The sequence below is a fragment of the Ochotona princeps genome, chromosome 16, assembly GCF_030435755.1.
Source record: "Ochotona princeps isolate mOchPri1 chromosome 16, mOchPri1.hap1, whole genome shotgun sequence".
Taxonomy (NCBI): domain Eukaryota; kingdom Metazoa; phylum Chordata; class Mammalia; order Lagomorpha; family Ochotonidae; genus Ochotona; species Ochotona princeps.
In genome coordinates this window covers 45,837,328-45,864,534 of record NC_080847.1, presented here as the reverse complement: position 1 = coordinate 45,864,534, position 27,207 = coordinate 45,837,328, and the positions used below count along the sequence as shown (strand labels likewise).

At 46.4% G+C, this 27,207-nt stretch overlaps 1 protein-coding gene across 1 annotated transcript; it reads left to right on the top strand.

Annotated features, from left to right (window-relative positions):
• Positions 1–1,663: 1,663 nt before the first annotated feature.
• On the top strand, positions 1,664–27,186 carry LOC101527006 (b(0,+)-type amino acid transporter 1-like). Its single transcript, XM_058674499.1, has 13 exons — positions 1,664–1,774; positions 2,559–2,670; positions 6,362–6,509; positions 6,742–6,984; positions 7,380–7,505; positions 7,729–7,828; positions 8,685–8,729; positions 9,072–9,195; positions 10,376–10,479; positions 14,727–14,823; positions 16,030–16,179; positions 24,095–24,269; positions 26,730–27,186. The coding sequence occupies exons 2-13, from the start codon at positions 2,584–2,586 to the stop codon at positions 26,792–26,794; spliced, it is 1,464 nt and encodes a 487-aa protein (XP_058530482.1). The 5' UTR covers positions 1,664–1,774; positions 2,559–2,583; the 3' UTR covers positions 26,795–27,186.
• The last annotated feature ends 21 nt before the right edge of the window (positions 27,187–27,207 follow it).

Below are 27,207 nucleotides of genomic sequence, written 5' to 3'. Positions count from 1 at the left end.
CAATCAGAAAAGAAAAAGTACAACGTGAAGGTCAAAAGCTTTAGCAGGACAGGAAATAATGGAATAGAATGAGGAGTAGAATAATGGAATAGAATGTCAACTGGAAGACAGAGTTGACTACAGGGAGACAAAACTTCAGGCCTGGGAGCACAGTGCCCCTGAGGTATGGAAGAACTGGGAGTCATCTTTGATTTCTGAGTCAGATCCATAGTGTTGGCCATAGACAGAAAAAAAGCACATACCTGGTTGAATACTCTGCTGGGGTGAGAATGAGGTGAGAAACAGCTTTAGGAAATGCTCACATGGGCCAGATGAGCGGAGATAGGGACCTCTGACTTCTCCACAAAGACACCTCATGCCCAGCTGTGGCAAACCCAATACCTGACCCAAGACCAGCAGCTCCTCTGCTTCCCTAGGATGCTCAAGTCCCCTGGGAAGCCTGCTGCAGCCCCTCCCAAGGTCCCTGTTCTGAGTTCTCAAGTAATGTGGGTATTAGAGGGTGCTATTAAGGGTCCCTCTTTACAGATTCAGAGCCTGAGATCCTGGGACTGGTGGGTGGGATGGTGCAGCCATCCTGGCTCCATCGCAACCTGGTATGTTAGAATCTCAGCCTACTCTTATAGCAATTGGCTAGTGCAGATTGGCCAGAGGCTCTGATAAGAGTGCTGCAGTGTCAGGAAATAACTGCAGGGGCCACCACTAGCAGGTGTGGGGGAAGGTCTATCTTGGGCATCTTCTCCCTGGGAACATTGGCTATGGTAGAGGTGACCAACGTCTCAGAGCCCTCCTACCCTCAAGCTCCACCTGGTGACCTTTGTTCCCATCCTGAGCAGAAGATAATATTGACAATGCCCTGCAGGCTTCCACACTTGAAGCTGAGTCCCTGCTGATAAGAAGCTTCTTCCCAGAGATAAGCCTTGGCTGCCTGCAGGGTTTAGGGTTGCTGCCAGGCTCCACCCATAACCTTGTGCCCTACCCAACACAGCAGTCTCAGGTTGGGGGTTGGAGTTCTGTGACTTGTGCCTCTTGCCCCTCCAGACCTTGGTTTTCCCTGTCTGGCAGACGAGAGCATACAGGTAATAACATCTGTCCCCTTTGTGTGTGTTGTTGGCTGCATGGGACTTTGATATGTGTGAATGACCCCAGTGCCAAACCCAATGTGCACAGAGCAGAGATGCAGGTGACGGTGGAACAACCCCAGGCGTCCCTGCAAAAGCACATTGGGGTTCTAATTAGCATCATAGCCCATCCTGGCAGTGGTGAGCAGGAAGCCCTTGTTCATCCTCCGCCTGTTCAGTCTGACTCAGAACCAAGGACACTGGGAGGATGCTGAGCTGGGAGAATATCCAGAGCCAAATTACAGACACAGCAGTTCTTCTTGAAGTGGGGATACAGCCCATTATGGTAATAAAAGAATTGGTTCCAAAGTTTTTCTCTTAGATGTCCAAACATAAATGAAAGCAAAATTTCTACCCTTTGGAGAGAGGTATCCTTTCAGGGCAATGTAGGGAATGTGCAATTTTAAGAAAAAAAAAAAAAGGCTTGAAAAGCAAATAAAGCCAAACCATCTCGGGGGGATGAATGGGCTAGCCTACCATTCTCACGTAAAACACTTTCTAAGGAGAAAGAGTGTTTAATAATTATCTCAGTTGACCTCTGTACCCCTGGCTTTCTTCACTCCTAGGCACAAACCATGGTCATTCCTCAAGCTCTGCAGTGTCTGGCGGTCAGCTGGACCTACAGCTCCTCTAACTCAGCAAGGTCAAGAAGGACGGTAAGGCTGGCAAGAAAACGGGAAGGCTTGTAGCTGTCCAGACAGGGGCATGGACACAGAATTCACTGACAGAACCATCTTCTAGTTAAGCTTTGAAGTGATTTTTCTTTCTTCATCCATTGCATCAATGACTTGTGTGTGTCTGTGTTTCATGAGGGGGACCTTAATCTTGAGAAGGATTTGTAGGCAAAAAAAAAAATTCCTTCCTTGGAATGCCTTCTGCTAAGCCCAGTCCAGTAAGCTGCTAGACAGTTGCACTTTAGAACACAATGAAGTTGGCACCTGAAGATAGCATCATTTGCAGCCCGTCCTAGCTGAGGACTGAGAGCCAGAGCAAGCGCAGCCCAGGTACAGCCAAGCCCCGGAGCTCTGAAAAGATCTGGAAGCTGGTTTTCTCCCTCAGCCTCACTTGGGCCTGAACAGTCTGGGGCAGTTCCAAATCCTCATAGACAAAATAGAATTAACAGATGAGTTTGTTAGGAAACTTAAAGATCCTTAAACCCATCATGGTTTGTTTTCCATTGAATGCATTTTCAGAAGCCTCATGGGCATAGGTTACTGGAGGAGAAGGGAGCACCAAAATAAACTTATCTTTTCATGAAATTTTCTATGTTCCTGGGGCTGAGCAGATTGTCAGCCAGGACACCAGTTAAGACACTGGTGGTGTTTGGAGTCCGTTGCTGCAGGTTCCCCAGCCCCATGGCAGGAAACAGCACCATGGGGCTGCTGTGTGTACATGGTCTGCCTTGGATGGGTCAAGACCCTACCTGTGCCTCATTTACAGTCTCTGGAGCTAACGGGAGCACGAAATGGGGGAGACAGGCCCCAGAAAACGCCGAGAGGATGAGAAATCCATCCAAAGTGACGAGCCCAAGACCACAAATCTCCAAAAAGAGGTAAGGACATCTGGTTCCCAGCAGATCCTTCCCAGGTTGGGAGTAGGGGAGTGGAGGGGAGGTTATCTGACTGTGCAGCAGTGGGCTGAGTTCTGCAGTGGTCCCCAGAGGTGGGTGGTTTGCTCTGTCAAGTACATCTCTAAGTGAATAATGCTCCTTCTTTCCTTCTTGTTGGAAACTCAGCATGACCTTTTGAACTTCGTACATGAAGACATTAAATAATATGCATGCTAGCTAAGCACCTAGAGGGCCCGTATTTGGTCACAGGATTAGGGTTAGGGTTAGGGAGCTTATGATGGTCGGGGTCCCCACTATGACACCTGGCCAAATGTGAGGCCTCTCAGGTGTGCATGTCTGACAGGCAAGGAATTATGAGGTCTGCTAGCACAGCAAGCCTGACACAGTACAGGACAGGGATGCACAGTCTGAGCCAGAGCCTGGCGAGAACCTGGGGCTGTTTTGGGGCCTGGAAAAAAGGGGTACTTTCAGGTTTGGATGGTGGCAGAAAGGCACCCAGGGCTCTACCCTGTGTCAGTCTCCATGTTTGATAACATCAGAGGCCAGACATGGAGGGACAGGAAGACTCCCAGCTCACAGGATGAGGGGAGGAGGACCCAGGGCATGCATAAAACAAGCACAGAGCTCAGGGAAATCTTCAAGGGTAGGATGAGCTGGGGATGTGGGCAGGGCACCAGGCAGTGTTGGAGACAGGGACAGAGGACAGGGAGCAGCATGGCCCTGGGGCTTGAGTAGGGGATGGCAGGGCTGGTTGGCCTGGTGTCCTGGGACATGGGCAGCAGCCCCCCTCCCTCCCCACCAGTCTCAGGCCTGTTTCCAGCGATGAACTCTGGGACCCCTGAAGGCCCACCAGCAGAGCACAGCTGAACAAACCCCCACCCTGTCCTAGGGCAGCTCTAGGGTGAATGCAGGCCTGGGCAACTCAGACTCAGCAGTACCTCAGCAGGAGGGAGGTTTCTGAGAAGACATCTGGGAGCCAAACCTTGGCCTCTGAGGAAGGCTGAGGATGGGAAGTGGATGATGCTTCCTGGGACCCTGCTTGGGTGTTCTAGGAGTCCTGTGTGGCCAGGAGACCTACTGAGATCTTCCCTGGTTGGCCTGGGGCTGAGGACATTGGGCCTGATGCTGAGAGCGAGGACTTGAGTCAGGCTTATTTCCTTGATGGGTGCACAACTTGCATATGGTAAAATGCACTCATCAGTAGTAGTGTTTAGAGAATTTTGTCGAGTATGTCAGCCCAAAAAGCTCCCGTTGCCCCCTTGCCAAGCAGATCCCAGTTCTGAATTTCTACCCCCTGCAGCTTTATTTGCGTGCTGTTGAACTTCATAGGAATGCGGACCTGACCTGGGTTTTTTTCTCAGCAAGCTCCAGCTCTACAAAATAGCATTAGGGAAAATTCTCAATTAAAGTTTCTGTCCTTAAGAGGCCTCCCTTTCTCAGCCATTATGTGATTCCTCTAGCCAGGAGAGCAAGCTTTGACTTTACTCCTTGCTTTGATGAGTTTTCTACACTGCCCAAACAAGACGCACATCTGAAGGACTTTTCTTGGCAAGGACTGTCTTCTAAACTTACCTTTTTTTTTTTTAAGATTTATTTTTTAATTTTTTTTGGAAAGTCAGATATTCAGAAAGGAGGAGAGACAGTAGGAAGATCTTCTGTCTGCTGATTCATCCCCCAAGTAGCCACAATTGCTGGAGCTGAGCCAATCTGATGCCAGGAGCCAGGAGCTTCTTCCAGGTCTCCCACACAGGTTCAGGGTCCCAAGGCTTTGGGCCGTCCTTGATTGCTTCTCATGCCACAAGCAGGGAGCTGGATGGGAAGCGAGGCTGCTGGGATTAGAACCAGCAACGCCCCCCCCCCCAAAAAAAAAATAAAAGAACCAGCACCCATATGGGATCCTGGCACATACAAGGCGAGTACTTTAGCCGCTAGGATACCATGCCAGGCCCTAAACTTACCTTTTTGCTTCCTTTAGGAGCTTGAAACCAGCCCTATTCTGCCTGGCTATATAATTACAGGCTTAATTTCACCTTTCTAGCTCATTTTCTCCTCTAGAAGATGGATAATGTCTTGTAATCAATTCACAGGGCTTTGGTGTGCTAGCATTGTGGTAAAGTGGGTTCAGCCGCCACTTGCAACTTGGCATCCCATTTGACAGCAAGTTTAATCCCACTTCTTATTCTCCATTCTTATTTTCCACTTCTTATTCTCTTCTTTTTCTTTTTTGAAAAATTCTTTAATTGGAAAGGCAGATCTACAGAGAAGAAAGACATAGAGAAAGATCTTCCATCTGTTGGTTCACTCCCCAAATGGCTGCAGTAGCTGGCCAGAGCTGAGCCAATCCAAAGCCAGGGCCAGGAAGGAGCTTCTTCCAGATCCTTCACATGATTTCAGGATCTTAAGGCTTTGGGCCGTCCTCTACTGCTTTCCCAGGCCACAAGCAGGGAGCTGAAACATGAACCGGAACCCATATGGGATCCCAGCGCTTGCAGGGTGGGGTTGGGGTGATTAATCAATTAAGCCATTGTGCTAGGCCCTAGATGCTCCACTTCTGATCCAGTTCCCTATTAATATAACTGGGAAAGCAATGGAAAATAACTTCAGTGCTTGGGCCACCTCACCAACATAGGAGAACCAGAAGGAATTCTAGGCTACTGGTAAACATGGCCACTGCTGCTGCTTTTTTATTTTCATTTTAAAGATTTATTTCTATTGGAAAGACAGATTTACAGAGAGGATAGACAGAAAAATCTTGCATCTGCTTGTTCACAATCTCTCTGTCTTTGTCTCTCTTCCCTGTCTCTTCCACTCTCTCCCCAAATGGCCACAACAGACAGAGCTGAACCAGTCTGAAGCCAGGAGCCAAGAGCCTCCTCTGGGTCTCCCACGTTTACGAGGTCCCAAGTCTTTGGGCCGTCTTCCACTGCTTTCTCAGGCTACAAGCAGGGAGCTGGATGGGAAGTGGAGTAGCCAGGACATGAACCAGCACCCATATGGGATCCCAATACTTGCAAGGTGAGGATTTAGCTACTGCACCATCATGCCAGGCCCACTGCTGCTGCTTCACATATGAGCCAGTGGATAGAACATCTCTATCACTCTGCCTGCCAAATAAATAAGTGAATATTTTTTTTTCCAATGGGACAGTTGTGGGGATTAATTCATTATTTAAAAGATACTTTTATACTTTAAAATACATTTTTATACTTTAAAAATTTATTCGATTCTGTATGGTTAGAGAGTGGAAGAGACAGGGAGAAGAGAAAGAGACAGGTTGTCCATTCATTGTTTTAATCGCCAGACTGCCACCATAGCTATGACTTCCAGGCAGAAGCTAGGAGACAGGATTTCATCAGGATTTCCCACATGAATGCAGGGCGCAAACACTTGGGCCATCCTCTGCTATTTTCCAAGGCACATTACATCTCAGGCTTGAACTGGCACTAATATGGGATGCCAGCATTGCAGGTGGCAGCCTTACATGTAACACCACATTGCTGGCCTGACATAATACTTTTCTAAGCTAAGACCCTAGAAAAACACCTGGGTATTGTCACTGCAGTAGCACAAAGTGCAGCGCTGGGCCTTGGAGCTGCAGTTATCTGGGTGGCCCCTGCACCTTATTTGGGTCCCAGTGCCAGCATGGACCCTCTTCCTCCTCGTTGCATTCTAGGTGGGCCTGTTCAGCGGCACCTGCATCATTGTGGGCACCATCATCGGCTCTGGGATCTTCATCTCCCCTAAGTCTGTGCTCAGAAACACGGAAGCGGTGGGACCATGTCTCATTCTCTGGGCAGTCTGTGGGGTCCTTGCAACACTGGGTAATGGATGCTGCTCCCTGTGCCCCCACCTGGGTTTCCTTTCTGTGGGCCTGTGTAGGCAGGGGTCAGTCAGGCTCAAAGACCCTGACCCCAACCATGTGGTTGTCAGGAGGGAGGGGACCATGGTGGACCAGCACGAGCATGGCCCCATACCTTGGGGGAGGATGGCTACATGTGCCAAGGCAAACATTTCTCACAAGGGGGCTGGAGACCTTTCCTCTGTGTGTTCCAGGGGCTCTGTGTTTTGCGGAGCTTGGCACGATGATCACCAAGTCAGGGGGTGAGTATCCCTACCTGATGGAGGCCTTTGGCCCCATCCCTGCCTACCTCTTCTCCTGGACCAGCCTGGTGGTCATGAAGCCTTCGTCCTTTGCCATCATCTGCCTCAGCTTCTCCGAGTATGTGGCTGCACCCTTCTACTCAGGCTGCGAGCCTCCCCAGGTTGTGGTGAAATTCCTGGCTGCTGCAGCCATCTGTGAGTACACATGCCTGGCATCTGGGCAGGCCTGGCACACGGAGACTCTGATCTTGGGTCTTCCAATGAACAGAGGTTCAGTGTGGGGCTGGAGTCTGGGTGGGGCTGTGGTATGGGCAGAAAATGGGTAGGATTGGCTCCTGGCAGTAGCCAGTGCTCTATGCTGAGTAGCTGCAGGCATCTCAGGGGCTGCAGGCTGGGGCGTTTGCAGGTAACTTTGTGTTTCCAGGCAGCCAGGCTTGGTGCCCAGGGCCATCAGTTGCATGCCTTAAAAAAATCTTGCCCTCTCAGAATGCAAGAAATAACCTTGTGGTGAGATGAATGACAGGAAAGCAGCATAAAGGAGGCTCCCAGCAGGACAAGTACAGAACACAGGCTCTCTCAACTCTCCCCAGGGCTCATCACGATAGTGAATGCTTTGAGTGTGCGGCTGGGCAGTTACGTGCAGAACTTCTTCACGGCAGCCAAGCTGGTGATCGTGGCCATCATCATCATCAGTGGGATTGTTCTACTGGCCCAAGGTGACAAGCACTGGGACAGGCAGTCAGGGCCCACCACACAAGCAAGTTTCCCCTGTGTGTATGCATGAAAGTCTGGCAGGAGAGCAGCAGAATCTTGTTGCCCAGCTTCAGGGCATATTTAGTAACTGGGATCATGACATGTCCCTTCTTTCACGTGGAGAAGAGTGCAAAGTTGAGCTAGGCTCAGCTGACACCTGCCCTGTGCACTCTGGCTCGATTACAGGAAACACAAGGAATTTTGAGCAGTCTTTCGAGGGCGCACAAATCTCTGTGGGAGCCATCAGTCTGGCGTTCTACAATGGACTCTGGGCCTATGATGGTTGGTAAGTTTAGCACTCCTCAGATGGCACAAGTCAGGCAGGGGTTCCTTTAGACCAAGTTTACTTCTCATGGCAAAAGTGGACATCTGCCTTCTGCGCTTCAGCTGGCCTCAGATTCACTTTCAGGCTTCCCTGTGTCACTCACCCACTCTTTAGTTTTCTGTTGACATGGAACTCCAGAGACACTGAGACATCTGCACTCCCCCAGTCCTGGTTGTGGTGTCCTGTGGACAGGCAGCCTGGGGCCCTGACACAATCCTTCCCAGGAAAATTCAGGTGGAGGCAGCCACAGCTGCCCACTCACTTGCCAAGACCAAGAACATCCAAGAACAGTTGTATTTCACCCTGGAGATTCTTGATGAGATTGTGTTAATGTGCCTTAAGAAGCCATCATGGCTGCTCATCAGGCTGGTATTTCCTTCTGAGAAGCATTTGGAGACAAAGAAGCTTCCATTTGTTCAAAGCACCTGGAAACTGCCATTGCTATGGATCATGGTAGAGTCCTGAGCCCCACTATCCCTGGAGCCTTCCAGAATTTTCCCTGGAATTCCTTCAGGAGAATTTTCCACAGGGGAAAGCATCTTGAATGAGGCCGACCTCTAGTGTGTCATTCTTGTATAAAGTACATTGTTTTTTCGCTGCTGTGAGGAAATGCCTGCAGCTGGGTAAATATGAAGAGAAGAGCTTTATGTAGTTCTGGAGGTTCAAGGACAGAGGACTTGGCCCCTGTGAGGACCTCATGGCACTGCTGTGGTGGATGCTACATCTTGAGGCAGGAAGAGGGCGGTGGGGATGAATCCTCCATCATGCAAGCGCCTTAGAAAAGAAAAAGTCATTCATGTTTCTTTGCTTTCTGCAGGAATCAGCTCAATTATATCACAGAAGAACTCAGAAACCCCTTCAGGTAGGAGAGCTGCGTTGGGCAGAAGAGGAGATGAGGGAAGAGGCAGCCACTTCTCCCTCAGTCTCTCGTGGGAAGGAGAGCCACTTGTCACCTCCCTCAGTCTCCTGCGCCTTCTGAGGTGGCGGCCCTGGGCCCAGGGCAGTGGCTGCTAAGGGAGTGGGGGAGGGGGCTGGAGGAGCCCAGACCTTGATTTCTGAGTGGTTTGTCTTCCACAACTGGTGAGTCCCTGAGGGAGGAGAATTCTTCCGGAGAAGTGTCCCAGGCTCTGGGCCCTGGTGAGGGACAGCCCAGGAGGGATGACGTGATGGCAAGCTGACAACCGCGTGTCCCACCGGCCCCCAGAAACCTGCCGCTGGCCATCATCATCGGGATCACACTGGTGACCGTGAGTTACATCCTCATCAACATCGCCTACTTCACGGTCATGACGCCCACGGAGCTGCTGCAGTCGCAGGCTGTGGCTGTGGTGAGTGGGGAGCCTGGGCGGCCGGAAGGGGTGCTGCGTGGGCGCAGGCGCGATGGGACTGTGCTGGGTGCTGGGCGGAAGTGCGTCATGGCCTTGGGGTGGGGGCGCGGGAGCTGAAGCCTGAGGGCGTGTGGCGTTCCTGGCGTGGTGTGTGAGGATGGAGGTGGGGGCGTGTGGCGTCCCTGGCGTGGTGTGTGAGGATGGAGGTGGGGGCGTGTGGCGTCCCTGGCGTGGTGTGTGAGGGGTGAGGGGCGTGAGGGGTGGATGTGGGGGCATATGGCATCCCTGGCGTGGTGGGTGAGGGTTGAGGGGCGTGAGGATGGAGGTGGGGTGCGTGTGGCGTCCCTGGCGTGGTGTGTGAGGGGTGAGGGGCGTGAGGGGTGGATGTGGGGGCATATGGCATCCCTGGCGTGGTGGGTGAGGGTTGAGGGGCGTGAGGATGGAGGTGGGTGCGTGTGGCGTCCCTGGCATGGTGTGTGAGGGGTGAGGGGCGTGAGGGGGGATGTGGGGGCGTGTGGCGTCCCTGGCGTGGTGTGTGAGGGGTGAGGGGCGTGAGGGGGGATGTGGGGGTGTGTGGCGTCCCTGGCGTGGTGTGTGAGGGGTGAGGGGCGTGAGGATGGAGGTGGGGGCGTGTGGCGTCCCTGGCGTGGTGTGTGAGGGGTGAGGGGCGTGAGGGGTGGATGTGGGGGCATATGGCATCCCTGGCGTGGTGGGTGAGGGGTGAGGGGCGTGAGGGGTGGATGTGGGGGCATATGGCATCCCTGGCGTGGTGGGTGAGGGGTGAGGGGCGTGAGGGTGGAGGTGGGGTGCGTGTGGATGGCGGGTCAGGGCTGGTACGCTGCTGGGGTCAGGGAGCGGAGAGCAGCGGGGCACTGGGGCTGAGGCCTTGTGCAGTGAAGGAAGCGGGAGGCCGGGGTGGGGAGGTGGCCAGGAGCTCGGCTGAGAGTGAGAGTTTGTGGTGGCCTTCGCAGGAATGTCGGGATTCGGCAGTGGGGCCTCGCAGGACGTGTGTGTGTGTGTGTGTGTATACTTGTGTGTTTATGTGAGATGCGACACACGTGTTTTTATGAGATGTGACACGTGTATCTCTTTGGCCCTCAGGACGTGCGTGTGTGTGTGTGTGTTTGTGTGTGTTTGTGAGAGATAGTTGTGCCCTCAGTGTCCATTGCTTCCTTCCCAGACCTTCGGGGACCGTGTTCTCTACCCAGCCTCATGGATCGTCCCGGTGTTTGTGGCGTTTTCAGCCATTGGTGCTGCTAATGGAACCTGTTTCACAGCGGGCAGGTAGGACCCCCGCCCCTTACTCTGGAGTGGGCAGGCAGGGCAGCAGTACGCACCTCACGCTGGAGGACACAAGCTCCTATATCCCTGATCGCTGAAATCCTTTCCTTACAGTGCTGGTGGCAAACCTTAAGCTGAGGGAGGAATCGGGCCTGAATTTGAAGATTTTCCTGGGGCATCGAATTATCGCACTAGACTAGGAATGTAACTGCTGAATAGTTGAGTATTTGAGGCTTGCTCTCCAAATTTCTCCTGCCTACCTTGCTTTGCTGGAAGTAGGTACCTTTATGTTTGAGGACCTCCTGATTAGCAGGTGTAGCTGCGAAGCCTTTATACCCATCTAGACCACACGGTTATCCTCAGCGTTCTAGTCCACCCAATGGGTGGACCATATGGTAATGGACCATATCTCCAACCGTGCTGGGGTGGGTTGTTCCCTAAAGTGAGTCTTTTGTCTGTGTTTTGCAAATCTGTTCTAACAGTGTGTGAGTTTTTTTTTTTTTCCCGAATTCATTGATTCCTGTTAGGAGAAGCTTTTTCAGTTGGATGCCATTTCATTTGTCCATTTCTGCGTTTGCTTCTTGTGCTTTTGGGGTCATACATAAAAAAGGATTGTCCACACCAGTGTCCTGTAGAATCCTGTTATCTCTTTGTTGCCTTATCGTTAGGTCTTTGCTGCATCTGTAGTTGACTCCTGGATAAGGAGACAAAGGATCCAATTTCACTTGTATGTAACGGGTGAGGGGTGTCACCAGTTTCCCTCATCTTTATGGATATTAGATTCTACCTGTTGGTTTCTACAAAAAGCCTTGTGAGTTTTGGTCAGGGCTATGCCACAAGTTGGAAGTGCTGGGTAGGTCTGCCATCCCGTGGGTGTGAACTACCATTTACTTGAGTCATCTATGTTTTTTTTTCCCAAGAAGGTTTAGGAATAGTTTTTGGTATACATTTTGCACAGTTTTTATACATCTTTTGTGCGATTTATCCTGAAGTCTTATTATTTTTTTCATTTTACTGTAAATGACAGTGGCTGATTGTGAGTATATAAAAATCAATTTTTAATAGCCTTTCTGAGGTATAAATACCATAAAACTCCCCCTTAGTAATTATGCAATTGCTGTTTTAGCAAATTTATAAAACTGTATAAACACCATCACAATCTAATTCCAGAGCATTTCCATCAACCTAAAAGCTCCCTCATGCCCAATCAGGTAATCCCTGTTTCCACTTTCAGTCTTAGGCAACCACTGGTTTTTATATTCCATCTCAATGGAGTGACCTGTTGTTTGCAGTTGATTAAAAAAAATAGCTAAAAATCACATGTGTGCTCGCATGTGCACACACACACACAGATGATGCAGAAAGAGCTGCAGTAATCAGAGCTGTGCCAGAGAGGAGTCAGAAACCTAAAACTCTATCCTGATCTTCACAGGGCTGGCAGGTGTTCAAGTACCTGGGCCATCATCTGCTGGTTTCACAGGCAGATTAGCAGAGAGTGGATTCAGAAGGAGAGCATCCTGGACTTGAACCAGCACTCTGATATGGGATGCTGGCATGATAGGCAGCAGCTCAGCTCACCGTGCCACAATGCTAACTCTGTTTTATGTTTTTTTTTTTTTTTTATTGAAAAGTCAGATATACAGAGAGGAGGAGAGACAGAGAGGAAGATCTTCCATCCGATGGTTCACTCCCCAAGTGATTGCAACGATTGGAGCTGAGCCAATCTGAAGCCAGGAGCCAGGAGCTTCTTCCAGGTCTCCCACAAGGGTGGAGGGTCCCAAGGCTTTGGGCCATCCTCTGCTGCTTTCCCAGGCCACAAGCAGGGAGCTGGATGGGAAGTGGAGCTGCTGGGATTAGAACCAGCATCCAAATGGGATCCCGGCGCGTGCAAGGCGAGGACTTTAACCACTACACTATCGCACCGGGCCCTGTTTTATGTATTTTTTGTCATCCTTTTGTGATCACATCTGGAAACTTTTGCCCAATCCAAGTTCATGAGGTTTATCCCTTAGAAATCAGAGATTTAGTGCTTCCATTTGCATATGTGTCTGTTACAACTTAAATGGGTAGTTCCAAACTTGTACAGCATGGGGATGGGCCAAGGCCTGTGTTATATGGATTTATATTGTATAAAATTTTTTAAGTAATTTTTAATGTAGGGGCAGGTATGTTCTACCTGCTTGTTCACTCTCCAGATGCCCCCAACATCCAGACTGGGCTGGGCCAAAGCTGGAAACCAGAATCTCCGTCTAGGTCTCTCTCAGGGTTGGCTCCAAGTACTTGGGTTGTCATTTACTGCATTAGCAGGAATTTACTGCATTAGCAGGAATTTGTATTGGAAGTAGAATATCCGGGATTTGAACCAACTCTCCCATCAAGAAATGTGTGCATTGCGTGTGGTGACTCAACTTGCTGTACCCCAATGCCAGTCCCTGTGACATACCATTTTTAAGGAGTCAAATTTGTGACATTACCTTAATGGATTCTGGATTTTCTGTCTCACATACACCAACCCTCTATGTTTCTCCTTCTTTCAAGAATATGGACCTAGCTGTTTCTGGCATTTTACTTTCACTCTTCAATATGTGTGAGATAGTTTAATATAAAACACAAATTCCACTTTCATTTTTCCATGATTTTAACTATTCTCCCAGTACTATTTAGTGAATCATCAATTTTTTTCCCTTTCTCATTTGAAGGGCCATTATAAATACCTGGTATGCTTTGTTTCATTGCTGACTTGTGCTGTTATTTTTCTTATTAAAGCATTTTTATAGATTTAGTAATGTAAAATCTGAGATTCATGCTCATGTGTCAGATTTCTCTTGGTCTGCTTAGCTTTCCAGATGTGTTTATCATTATATCTAATTCCAAAACACTTACTAACATTAAAATAATTTATTTGAAAGGCAGACAGCAATCTTTCATCCCCTGGTTTTCTCCCCAAATCCTGCCCTAGACAAGGCTTGGCCACACTATGGCTGGGAACCAGGAACTCAGTCCAGGTTCCCTGTGTGGTGGCAGGGACCCCTGTTCTTGAGCCCTCATTTGTCTCCTCTGAGGATGCACAGCAACAGGAAGCTAGACTCAGAGCAGAGCCAGGACTCCAGCCCAGGCACTCCGTGTGGGATGTGTGCATCCCAAGCAGCATCTTAACCACTGTGTCAGACATTCATGCCTGATTCCATTTAGATAATAATAATAATAAGTACCCAAATGACCACAATAATCATGGATGGTCTAGACTGAAACCAGGGGCCAGGAACTCCATCTTGGTCTCCTGCGAGGGTAGCGGGGGCCCACACATTGGGGCCATCTTCCACTGTTTTCCTAGAGGATTTTGCTGGAATTTGGCCTCGAAATGGAGCAGTTGGGATACAAGTTAGCACCCATATAGGATGCTGGCCTTGTACGCAGTGGATTAAACCTGGCCCCATGCTGCCATTTAAAAAAAAAACCCACATGTTTATTTTCATTTGGATTGTAAAGTTATATATAGAGAAGGAGAGACAGAGGAGAGATCTTCTACTCACTGGTTCACTCCCCAAATTGCCAGAATGGCTGGAGATGAGTTGATCAAAAGTTGGGAGCCAAGAAGCTTCTCCAGGTTTCCATGTGGATGCAGGGGCCTAAGGACCCAAGCCATCCTCATCTGCTTTTCCAGGCCATAAGCAAAGATGTGGACCAGAACTATAGCAACTGTTGCTAGTACAATAGTATACAGGTTAATCCTCCATCTTCTGGCTCTGGCATCCCTTATGGGTACCAGTTCAAGTCCCCACTGCCTGGGAAGGCAGTGTAGGATGGCTCAAATCCCTGGGCCATTGCTCTCACATGGGAGACTGTGAAGAAGCTCCTGGTTCCCGTCTTCAGATCAGCTCAGCTTTGGATGTTCTGGTTCACCACTTTGCGGGTACAGGGTCCCAAGGCTCTGGGCTGTCCTTAGCTGCTTTCCCAGGCCACAAGCAGGGAGCTGGATGGAAAGTGGAGTAACCAGGACTCGAACTGACACCCATAAGGGAACCTGGGCTTGCAGGAAAAGGATTAACCAATTGAGCAGTTGTGCTGGGCCCCTCTAGGATCTTTCCCCACAGAACGCTTGTTTAAGCTTCAAGCATTTCCAGGGCCTTGTTCCCAAGTTGCAGTCCTCGTCCCAGCTGGCCACTAGAAGATGTGGCCTCTGTGTGGGACTCTGGATTCTCTCAGGGACAGTTGGAGCAGCCTCTTACTGTTGGATGCTTGTTTTTCAGACTCATTTATGTGGCTGCCAGGGAAGGCCACATGCTCAAAGTGCTCTCTTACATTAGTGTCAGGCGCTTGACTCCAGCCCCTGCCATCATCTTTTATGTAAGTATGGATTCTCCATGACAACACCACCTTAAGGGTAGGGGGCCCCTTAAGTTGGAATGGTTACATAGATGTGCATTGCTAAGCCCAAGTTCCTGTATTTCTTTTCTTTTCTTTTTTTTTTTTTAAAGATTTATTGATTTTATTACAGCCAGATATACACAGAGGAGGAGAGATAGAGAGGAAGATCTTCTGTCCGATGATTTACTCCCCAAGTGAGCCGCAACAGGCCGATGCGTGCCAATCCGATGCCGGGACCCAGGAACCTCTTCCGGGTCTCCCACACGAGTGCAGGGTCCCAATGCATTGGGCCTTCCTCGACTGCTTTCCCAGGCCACAAGCAGGGAGCTGGATGGGAAGTGGAGCTGCCAGGATTAGAACCGGTGCCCATATGGGATCCCGGGGCTTTCAAGGCGAGGACTTTAGCCGCTAGGCCACGCCGCCGGGCCCAGTTCCTGTATTTCTTGACTTGAAATAAGTACGTCAGAAATCCCAAGGCAATTCACTGTGCCTGACTTCCTCCATATACCTCTGCTCCCTTCACACATGTGCCTTTGTTCTAGATTCTTGTCACAAATTCCACAAGGGACCACTGGCCTGCAGGGAGGAGAGGATGTGTGAGTTAGTAGGTGGTGACTGTCTGCAGCCACTCTAAATGTGAAAGTCATGCATCTGGCACAACAAAGGCGCTGTGGCATCCTGCCCTGGGAGATGCTCTGTGCTGGAGGTCCTTGCTGCATGGAACTATCTGGGGTCCCGAGACCACTCACATTTCTGGCTGCTCCCCACCCCCACAAGAACCTCTGCTGTCTGTCAGACTGTTCACCATGAAGAGAGCAACCAGATAGAGAGAAACGGAAGTCCAGGGCCGTGCGGGAAACATAGGTCAGGGTCACACCTGAGCACACTGCCTAAGGCCCTTGCCAGTCATTAGGCAGGGCTGACACAAACACAACCTCACTTGGCTATCCTGGCTAAAAACCACAACCTCAACCATGGAAACATCTCACAGGGTCAGAGAACAGGGTCTCACAGGTCTCACAGGGTCAGGCTTCAGAGAACAGACCCTACAGCCAAGTCAAGTTTAACCCCTGCTGTGTTGGGTTACAGGATGTCTTTCTCAGGCTAATGGGCAGTCTTCTATGAAGTGGTAAGGGCCATGCTGTTATGCACTAATAACCTAAAATTCATTCTTCTTTCTATCAGGGAATCATAGCGACCATTTATATCATCCCTGGAGACATTAATTCACTAGTCAATTATTTCAGTTTTGCTGCATGGTTGTTTTATGGCGTGACAACTCTAGGACTCATTGTGATGAGGTTTACAAAGAAAGAACTGGAAAGGCCAATCAAGGTAAGCAGAGTGCCCAAGGTCATGAGCAGCTGTTTCCCCATGATGACTTAGAGGGGATGATGTGCAGGCCCAAGGAGTGTCTACTGCTTCCAGCATGCTTCTTCTAGGGATTACCACGTGTGAGAGCCTGCCTAACCCTGCCCAGAACCATCTAGCTTCCTGCTTGTGGCCTGGGAAAGCAGTTGAGGACAGCCAGGGGAACATACTTATTTATGCTACGTTAATATTATACATCCCCTTTGGTTCAGTCCTCCGTGGGTTGAGAGAAAAAAAAAGAATAAAAAAAGGATCTTCTCCATGGTGTTATTGAACATGTAACAAAGGTATCGATGTGACGCTAAGGTGGTGTGAAAGTATATCCAACATCTTCTGTAGAAATAAATGCTAGCATATGATCCATGTGGCTCTAATGGGAGTACAGTGAGAACTAGATCCTCATTACCCAGGGGTAGTAGTAATAACAGTGACAAAAGGGGCATTAACAAGCTCATGTGATCACAATCAATTGTTCTCTTATGAATTGTTGCTTAATAAGTTACATCACAAGATCTTTATTACATGGTTTTCAAATAGGAAGTGCAATAAGATAAAATTCACAGGTATAATTTTTATTATAATAAGGCAAACATATGATATCTGACCTTTTGGGATTGGCTCATTTCTCCTAGCATAATGGTCTCCAAGTAGGCCCATTTGACCACAAAGAAGTATATTTCATTTTTTTATTTTTATTTTTAAAAAAGATTTATTTGTTTTTTATTAGAAATTTAGATATACAGAGAGGAGGGGAGACAGAGGAAGATCTTCTGTCTGATGATTCACTCCCGAAGCAGGCGCGATGGCCAGTGCTGTGCCGATCCAAAGCCAGGAGCCAGGAGCCTAGCCTCTTCCAGGTTTCCCACATGGGTGCAGGGTCCCAAGGCTCTGGGCCATTCTTAACTGCTTTCCCAGGCCACAGGCAGGGAGCTGGATGGGAAGCAGGGCTGCCAGGACATGCACCAGCACCCATATGGGATCTTTGTGCATGCAAGGCAAGGACTTTAGCTGCTACTGTATCGTGCAAGGCCCTATTTCATTTTTTAATAGCTGAGTAGTATTCTGCAGAGTAGATGAACCAGTTTGCTTATCCAGTCTTCTGTTGATGGGCATTTTGGTTGCTTCCATATTTTTATGATTGTTGATTGTACTGCTGTGAACATAGGGGTGCATATTGCTTTCTCATGTAATAGATCTTTTGGATATATTCCTAGAAGTTGTATTGCTGGGTTGTGTGGTAGGTGGATTTTCAATTGCTTTAGTATTCTCCATACTAATTTCCATAGTGGTTGCACCAGCCTGCAATCCCACCAGCAATGGAGTAGGGTTTCTTTTTCCCCGCATCCTTGCTAGCAGGTGTTGGTGGTGGTTTTTTATATGTGGGCTGTTCTGATTGGAGTTAAGTGGTATTTTAGTAATGTTTTTATTTGAATTTCCATTATTGCCAGGGAATTTGAACATTTTTTCATATGCCTGTTAGCCATTTGGATTTGTTCCTTTGTAAAGTGTCTGTCCATTTCCCTTGACCATTTATTGACTGGTTTGTTTGTTTTGTTCTTAATGGTTGTTCTATGTATATTCTGGAAATTAGTCCCTTGTCTCCTTTGCAGTGTGCAAACATTTTCTCCCATTTTGCTGATTGCTTTTTTACTTTGTTGACTGTTTCCTTTGCTGTGCAGAAACTTCTTAGCTTAATGTAGTCCCATTTGTTTATTTTGGTCTTGATCCCCTTTGCTTTTGATGATTTTTCTAGGAAGTCAGTACCTATGCCTTTATCTTGCAGAGTGTTTCTTTTTCTTCCAAAAGTTTGATGTTTTCTGGGTGTAAGTTTAGATCTTTTTTCCATTTAGATTTGATCTTTGTGTATGGTGAAAGGTGTAAGTCTTGTTTCTTATGTCTGCAGGTTATTAACCAATTGCCCCAAAAGCATTTATTGAAGAGACTTTCCTTTTTCCTTGGATTGTTTTCTGTTTTCTTGTTGAAGATTAGATGGATGTACTTGTGGATTTCCTTCTGATGCTTCTATTCTACTCCATTGGTCTTCCTCTCTGTTTCTGTGCCTGTACCAGGCTGTTTTGATAACTGCCACCCTGTAGTATGTCCAAAGATCTGGCATTGTGATCCCTCCCACTAGGTTCTTTTTCTTCAAGATGGTTCTGGCTATTTGTGGTTTTGTGTGTGTGTGTTTCTAGATGAACCTTTGTATCATTTTTTCCAGCTCTATGAAGAATGTTGTCAGTATTTTGATTGAAATCGTGTTGAATATATATATTACTTTTGATAATATGGACATTTTGATAATGTTCATTTTCCCCATCCAGGAACATGGTGTATTTCTCCACTTTTTGAAGTCTTCTATTTTTTAAAATGTTTTGTAGTTTTCCTTGTAGAGGTCTTCCACACCTTAAGTTAGGCTTATTCCCAAGTATTTAATCTTCTTCCCAGTTATTTTTGAAGGGTTCCAATGCTAATTAGTTCTTTTTCTGCCTTGGAGTTGTTTGTGTTCTTATGGCCGTTGATTTTTATTCATTTATTTTGTACCCTGCCACTTTACCAAACTCTCGTGTAAGTTCTAGCAGTCTCATTATTGAGTCTCTTGGTTCTCCTGTGTATAGAATCATGTCACCTGCAAACAGAGACAGCTTGACTTCCTCATTTCCATTTTGAATCACTTTGATTTCCTTTTCTTGTCTTATAGCATTTGCAAATACTTCCAGTACTATGTTAAATAGCAGTGGCAATAGCAGACATTCTTGTCTGGTTCCAGATCTCAGTGGGAAGGGATCCAGTTTTTCTCCATTTAGTATGATGCTGGCATTGGGTTTTTCATATATTACTTTGATTATGTTGTGGATTATTCCTTCTATGCCTACCTTATTTAGGGGTTTTACCATAAACTAGTGTTGGATTTTATCAAAGGCTTTTTCTGCATCTATTGAAACCATCATATGATTCTTCTTCAGTTTTTCCATGTGGTGTATCATATTTATCAATTTCTGAATGTTAAACCATCCTTGCATGCCAGGAATGGACCCAACCTGGTCCAGGTGAATAATCTGTCTAATGTATTTTTGTATTTTGTTGGCTAGTATTTTGTTGAAGATCTTAGTGTTGATATTCATCAGGGATATTTGTCTTTAGTTTTATTTGTCTGTTAATTCTCTGCCTAGTTTTGGTATTAAGGTGATGTTGGCCTCATAAAACAAGTTTGTAAGGGTTGCCTCCCCTTCTATTGTTTTGAAGAATTATTGGATAATTGGTGTCAACTCTGTTTGGAATGCTTTGTAGAATTCAGCACTGAAACCATACAAGCCTGGGTTTTTCTTTGTTGAGTGTGCTTTAATTACTGCTTTGATCTCTGTCTCTGGTATAGGTTTATTTAGGTTTTCTGTTGCTTCGTGACTAAGTTTTGGTAAATGGTGTGAGTCAAGGAACCTGTCCATTGCATGAAGTTCTTCTGATTCGTATGTGTGTAGCAATTTCTAATTATTCTCTGTATCGCTGTGGTGTCTGTTGTTATATTCCCTTTTTCATCTTTGATTCTATTAATTCTTGTTTTCTCCAGCTTTTTTTTTTTTTTTTATTTTATTTTTTTGTCAGTCAGGGCAGTGTGGGCTCTATTTTGTTTATTTTCTCAAAGAAACAACTTTTTGAGTCATTGATTTTGTGTATTGTTCTTTTGATCTCAATTTGGTTTATTCTCATTTAGATTAGTTTTCTGTTGTTTTGAGGGTTATTTTGCAGCTGTTTTTTAATTCCTTCAGGTGCATGCTTAGCTCATTTGTCTGGTGTCTTTCTTGTTTGTTGACATAAGCAACAATTGCAATAAATTTACTTTGTAACCCTGCCTTGGTGGTATCCCACAAGTTTTGGATTGCAGTGTCTGACTCTTCGTTGGTTTCAAGAAATTTTTTGATTTCTTCTATAATTTCTTCTCTTACCCATTGTTTGTTTAGAAGCATGTTGTTCATCTTCTAAGAGTTTACATATTTCCTGGGTTATTTTGATTTATTGATCTCTGGTTTCACTTCGTGGTGGTCTGAGAAGATGCATGGTATGATTTCAACTTTTTAAAAAAGTTAATGAGACTTGTTTAGTGTCCTATCATGTGGTTAGTCCTGGAGAAGATGCCATGTATAGCTGAAAAAAATGTACATTTTATGTCCTTGGGATGGGAAGGCTCTGTATATGTATCAATCAAGTCCATTTGTTCCATTGTCTGTGAGTTCTGTTGTTTCTTTGCTGAGTTTCTATCTTGTTAATCTATCTAATGGTGTTAATGGGGTCTTAAGGTCCCCTACTAGTATTGTAGTGGGATCTGTGTCTCCTCTAAGTCCATCAATAATTGTTTCATGAAGCTGGATGCTGCTATGTTATGTGTGTAAACATTTATTAATATTGTTTCTTCTTGGTGGATGGCTCCCTTTATCATTATGTAGTGCCGATCTTTATCTCTTAATATTTCTTATGTTGAAGTCTGTCCTCTGAAATTAGAACAGCTGCACCGAATCTTTTTTTTTTTCCCCATTGGTGTGGAATATCCTTTTCCATCATTTCACTTTCACCTTCTTTGCATCTTTGCTTGTTAGCTATGTCTTTTGTAGGCAACAGTAATTAGGTCCTGTTTTTTGATCCATTCCGTTAATCTGTCTTTTGATTGATGAATTTAAGCCATTTGCGTTTAGAGTTAATATTGAGAGGTTGTGATTTAGGCCTGTCATGCATGTGTGTGAGTGTGTACGTGTGTGTCAGTGTTTAATTTTATTTCCTTTTATGGAGTTTAATGAGAAGGTCTTCCACTTTGCCATCTTTGATTATGATTTATTCCCTTTTTTTCTGACTCCAGCACATTTCTGAAGAGTGTTTCTAGGGCTGGCTTAATGTTGATGTATTCTAGTTTCTCTTTACTATGCAAGGATTTAATTTCATTCTCAAATACAAATGAGAGCTTTACTGGGAATGTTATTATTGGTTGACAGTTTTCTGTTTTAGGATCTCTTCTTGCTTGTAGGGTCTCTTTTGAGAAGTCAGCAGTGATTCTGATAGGTTTTCCTCTAAATGTAATCTTGTGTTTTCTTCCTACTTGTTTCAGTATTCTTTCCTGTATTAGTTTGAGGGGAGTTTGAGGACAATACGTCGGGGTGAAGGTCTTTTTGGGTCGTATTTGTCTGGGGTTCTCAGCCTGTCCTGAATTTGCTTGCTCTTGTATTCCTGTGTTTTGGAAGTTCTCCTTTTTAATTTCATTGAATACATCCTACACTCCTGTCTTTCTTTCCACACCTTCCAGAAGTCCTATAATTCTGTATTTGACTTTTTGATATGGTGTTGTTCATTTTTTGTGTAGTTTTCTTGGCTTTGTTCAGGTCTTCTTCCAGTTGTTTAATTAATTGTGTGTTCTTGTTTTGGTTGTCTTCTATTTCTGATATTCTGTCTTCAGCATTCATTCTGTTGGTCAGGTTCTCTGTTCTACTCTTTAGCACTAGTATTTCATTTTGGACCTGCTTAATTTCTGTGCTGTTATTCTTGAATACCCTGAGTTCTTCCCAACATTTTTCATTGTCTCTGAAGAGTTTCAGGATGAAATTTTTGTATTCCTTGTCTGGCAGTTCATCAGTGTCTTTATCTTGTAACTCTGTGACTTATGTGGTCTTTTCAACATTTTCACGGAAACACTGGCTGCTGTTTCTGAGTCATTTCTTTTTCTGCTGCTGCTCCCCATGCCTTGTGTTGTCTTGTCACTTTGCAGTTATTGCCTGTGTGTTGTTTTTTTTTTTTAAGATTTATTTTTATTTTTACTGCAAAGTCAGATATACAGAGAGGAGAGACAGAAAGATCTTCCATCTGAAGAATCACTCCCCAAGTGACTGTGACAGCCGGTACTGTGCCGATCCAAAGTCAGGAGCCAGGAGCCTCTTCCAGGTCTCCCACACAGCTGCGGGGTCCCAAGGCTTTGGGCTGTCCTCGACTGCTTTCCCAGGTCACAAGCAGGGAGCTGGATGGGAAGTGGAGCTGCCGGGATTAGAACCGGCGCCCATATGGGATCTCGGCGTGTTCAAAGTGAGGACTTTAGCCACTAGGCTACGCCACCAGGCCCTGCCTGTGTGTTGTCTTGTCACTTTGCAGTTGTTGTCTCTGATGGGTTGTTGGGGGTTTCTGGGGGCAACTGTGCCTGTCTGATAACCTGGGAGTTGCTGGGTATGGATACATATGCTGAAACCCTGCTAGTGAGTGGATTTGAGGATTTCTTTCTGGTCTGCCTTCAGATGGAAGCTGGCTCCTGAGGATATATATTTTTTAATTCTCAAAATGTTTGTCAACGTCTGCCACCTTGTGGGCTACTGTTGTAACTGCTCTCAATGCTAGGGTAACCTTGCCTTCCCTGGATTCAGGTAGGAATGGTACAGGGCAGGTTCTGCAACTCCAGACTGCAGGACTATTTCTCAAGGCAGGCATGTCTCTATTGTTGCTCTGCTTGTGGGCACACCCACTGCTCAGTGCCTCCACAGACCCTGCCTAATGTGCGGCCTTCCAGTGAGAGTGTGCTCCACACTGTGCTCCTGAGTACACAGCCAGCAGATACACTCCTTGATCCTTGCTGTCAGGTTCTGGGGGCCCCTCACCTTCGCTTGCCACTGACAGGCTAGTATTGTGTTTACTCCAGCCTTTTGTGCCCCATTCTACCAGCTATGGTGGCAGTAGAGCACTATTCCTACTCACTCCCGACACATTCAGTGTTAATACTTGTGTATTGCAATTTCTTATAGATATATTATAGAATAAAGCAATCATGTTAAGTCTGTTAAGAAATAAGATGTTCAGGGAAAAAAAAAAAGAAACTGGCATTAAAAAATACCTTATATTAAGATTGGCAACATCAGTATGGATACATGAAAAGTTTCTCCTTCTTGATAAAATATTAATCCTTGCCCTTGCAAAAACAACAGCAGATACTTCACTCCCTGCATAACGGTCTTTAAATGCCATTTCCTACTAAAAGGAAGCAAAGTTCACTGGAGAGAGGGAGGAGTCCAGGGATGCCCCATCCTGTCATGCCAGGAAGCCTTGGGAGCAGAGCAGAGGGTCCTGGGAGCAGCAGTGACAGGACAGGCGACTTCAGGCAGAATGTGACAGGGAGCTGAAGGGCCAGTGAGTCTCATCTGGGCCAACTTTGCAAGTCACAAGGCCCCACCTCATCATCCTGAAACTGAAGAAGCAAGCATTTACCCTGCCTTTCATGTACAAACTCACACAAAATCACCAAGTAGCTGAAATGTTTCATTACACAATTTCAGATCATGAAGTCTGGAAGGGTAACTCCTTTGCAACCCTTGGTGAAATAATAGGACAGTGGTGATTGATAGGTGCTACAAACCATTTAAAACTTTACTTTTGGTTTAGGAGGATGAAGTTAATGGGGGCAATTTGTAATGGTGGGATTGGACTGCTTTCCTTCTCTGAAGCCCAAACCTTAGTCATTTCAAAGTGTGATAATCAGGTATCGTGTGCTTGTACTGACTGCTCTACTGTAAAGTATTCATGGCTCCAAATCTCGCTACTGGTGTACAAGGAATAGGGAAGAGAGAGGCACCAGGAGGCACAATCACACAGAGCTAGAATTAGACACCATAGAAGACAAATCCTTCAGTTCCTTTACAGCAAAGGAGGCATGAGAATAACAGTAAAAAGATTTTACCATCAGAGGAAAGGTGGAGTAGATGAAGTAAGAGTGACAGAACGACATCAAAGTAACTGAAATTGGAGAGGGTTCCACGTGTTCACGACACTGCTTTAGCAGCCATGCTGCTTTCTTAGTGAAAAGCCCCAGAAGGAGGACGGGCGTGTGCAGCCACGGCCTGACCCCTTGTTGTTTGGCTTGCAGGTGCCCATTGTCATCCCCATCCTGGTGACTCTCATAGCCGTGTTTCTGGTCCTGGCCCCAATCATCACGGAACCTGCATGGGAGTATCTCTACTGTGTGTTGTTTATCCTGAGCGGCCTCATATTTTACTTCCTCTTTGTCTACCACAAGTTTGAATGGGCCCAGAAAATCTCAAGTAAGTATCACAGGGCAGTTGTGTTGTTGAAGCACGGGCAGGCAGAGCATCCCACACCCTCAGCTGCCCTTCCTGATCCTACCTGGCCCCTCTGCATGGGCTCTCACAGAGCACACTGCCCCTTCAGGAAGGCCAGGCCTGGACCCCTGATCAAGTCTAGCAAGCAGGAAGGGAAAGCATTTTAAGGTCTTTGAGAGACAGCAACAGAGGGTCACTTCCAGATGCCCAGGATCGGCCTAGGTCTCCCACATGGGTGGCAGACCCACAGTTACACTCTGCCTGCTGCCTCCCGGGGTCTGTGTGAGCAGGAAACTGGAGTCAGGAGCCAGAACCAGGGACTGAGCCCAGCCTCCACTGTGGGACAGTGGGCGTCTGATCTGCTAGGCTCAACACCCACTCCCCAGGTCCCTTAAAATACATGCAAATGCAAAACTTGCCATGTTGACCTCTGTCAAGTGCAGTTCAGTCATGTTACATGTTTTCAGCATCCTCGTCCATCTCCAGAGCCCCATGTTGTTCTTCCTGGCAAACACACGTAGCAGCGAGAGCTCAGTGCCATTCCAGATAGCACCCAGTGACAGAGGCTGGACTGGGAGAGAGTGACAGGTGCCTGGGCTGTGCATATCTCACTCTGCTCACACAGCAGTCCTCGTTTGCATCTATCATCAGACAATTTTTATGCACTTTCTTTTCATTTGAAGATCAGAGATGGAGATCTACAATCCCTGGTTTACAAACTAAATGCCCCGTTATAGCCGGTGACTTAGGTCAAAGCCAGGAATCCAGGACTCTGTGGGTTTCCCATCTGGGTGGTATGGAGATATATATATATATATTTTTTTTAATTTTTTTATTGGAAAGGCAAATCACATTTATACAGAGCAGGAGACACAGAGAGAAAATACTTCCATCCTGTGGTGCACTTCTGGAGTGAACCAGCTGATCCAGTTGGAGCTGAGCCAATCCAATTCCATGAGCCAGGAGTTTTTTCCTCGTCTCCCACATGGGTGCAGGGCATGGGTCTAGGCTGCCCAAGGCTTTGGGCAATCCTCTACTGCTTTCCCAGGGCACAAGCAGGAAGCTGGATGGGAAGTGGGGCAGCCTGGAAAGGAACCAGCACCCATATGGGATCCTGGCGGATGCAAGGTGAGAATTTAGCTTTTGAGCCATTTTCCCAGGCTGGACTCATATTGTTGATACATCACTTGCTCCCTCAGGGTGTGAATTAAGAGAAAGCTGGATGCAAAGTGTACCTGGGACTGACACCCAGCACTCTGATAAAGGATACAGGTGCTGCAAGTGGCATATTACCACAGCACAAAAATGCTTGCCCACAGTTGTTTAAAAGCTTTGGTAAGCCACTTCTACTTCTAAAGAGTCATTTTTTTTTTTTTTTGCAAGGTGCTCAAAAAGACTGAACTTGTTTGCTTTCTTAAACATCTGTGTTACATATGCGGATTCTGTCAAGCACAATAGAAATCAGCTGCAGGAAACCCCACTCTTTTCCTTCCTGGAACAGTGCCTCCACCTGCTCTGAACCCTGCACTGAGAAGGGACAAAGTTGTGGACATTCCTGCCCAAGGGAAAGAAAGAACATTGGTGTAAGAAAGGCAGCCATTTTCCCCATTTGTTCTGAAATGGACTTAGATTTGATCATAACATTAGAGCAACTGGCAACCTCTAATTTTGAGCTTCTGTCACAAAATCTCATTTCTCAGGTCTAGAATATTAAACTCCTCCCTTCCAAACCTGGTGAGAATTTGGGTTAAGGTAATTAAAAACAATGAGTGATCTTATATTTTAGATAAAATGTTGCTTTGTGGTCCATTGTGATGGCTCAGTGGCTGAATCCTCAGCTTACACACTCCAGGATCCCATATGGGCACTGGCTTGTATCCTGGCTGCTCCACTTCTTATCAAGCTCCCTGCTTATGGTCTGTGAAAGCGGTAGAGAATGCTAAGCCCTGGGACCCTGCATCCTCCCAGGAGACCCAAGAAGAAGCTCATGGCAGCTGGCTTCAAATCGGCACAGCTCCAGCTGTTGCGGCCACTTGGGGAGTAAACCAGAAATGAACGATTTTTTTCTGTCTCTCCTTCTCTTTGTAAATCTCCCTTTCTAATAAAAAATGAATAAATCTTAACAAACAAAAACATAGCTTTAGCAAATTCAGATAATGTTTGTGTAGTGGAAGTATGTATGTGTAACTTGGTCTCATTTTTCCTAGAATACAAATAGCTTAGTGGCAATAAAATACTCAGCAGGTTCCTAATCCTTTCATAGAAAATAATTTACATCCAAAGAACCAATGTGATTAGTATGAGGGCCCTGATTAACTCTCAGACTAGCTATCCCAAAACCAGGTTATTAAGGAGACATATTAGCTGGAAATTAAGATCACTGTCCCTCTTCCCCACAACAAGCCCATCTCTAACCAACTTTTCCCCTGGCTTCTTTTCCAGAGCCAGTCACCATGCACCTTCAGATGCTCATGGAGGTCGTGCCCCCAGAGAAGGACCCCGAGTGACTCTTGTAGCCAAATCAAAACTGTAATGTGTTTATTTTTGTAAGCAATGCTTGTGGGTTATTTTTCTTGACGTTTTTCTTTTTTTCCTATGGAAATCTCAGAGTTCTACTGTAACTTGATCACCATAGTTCTGGTATTTTTTGTTTTTATTTATTTTTAATATAAAGTTTACCTCAGAATAGTTTTAATTATATAAAACAAATTGTGAAGTAGTATGGAATTCCCTTATAAACCTCAACCATCTCCCTGTTATTAACATTTTATATCTTACAATTTGTTATAATTAGTGAATTACACCCAGTTTCTCCTTTGTCCCTTTTAAAATCCAAATTCCCATGCCACCTGCCACTGCCAGTCTCTCGTAATGGCATTCTCTGTTCAGATGGAGATTTGTTACAGGATTTTCTTAGCAG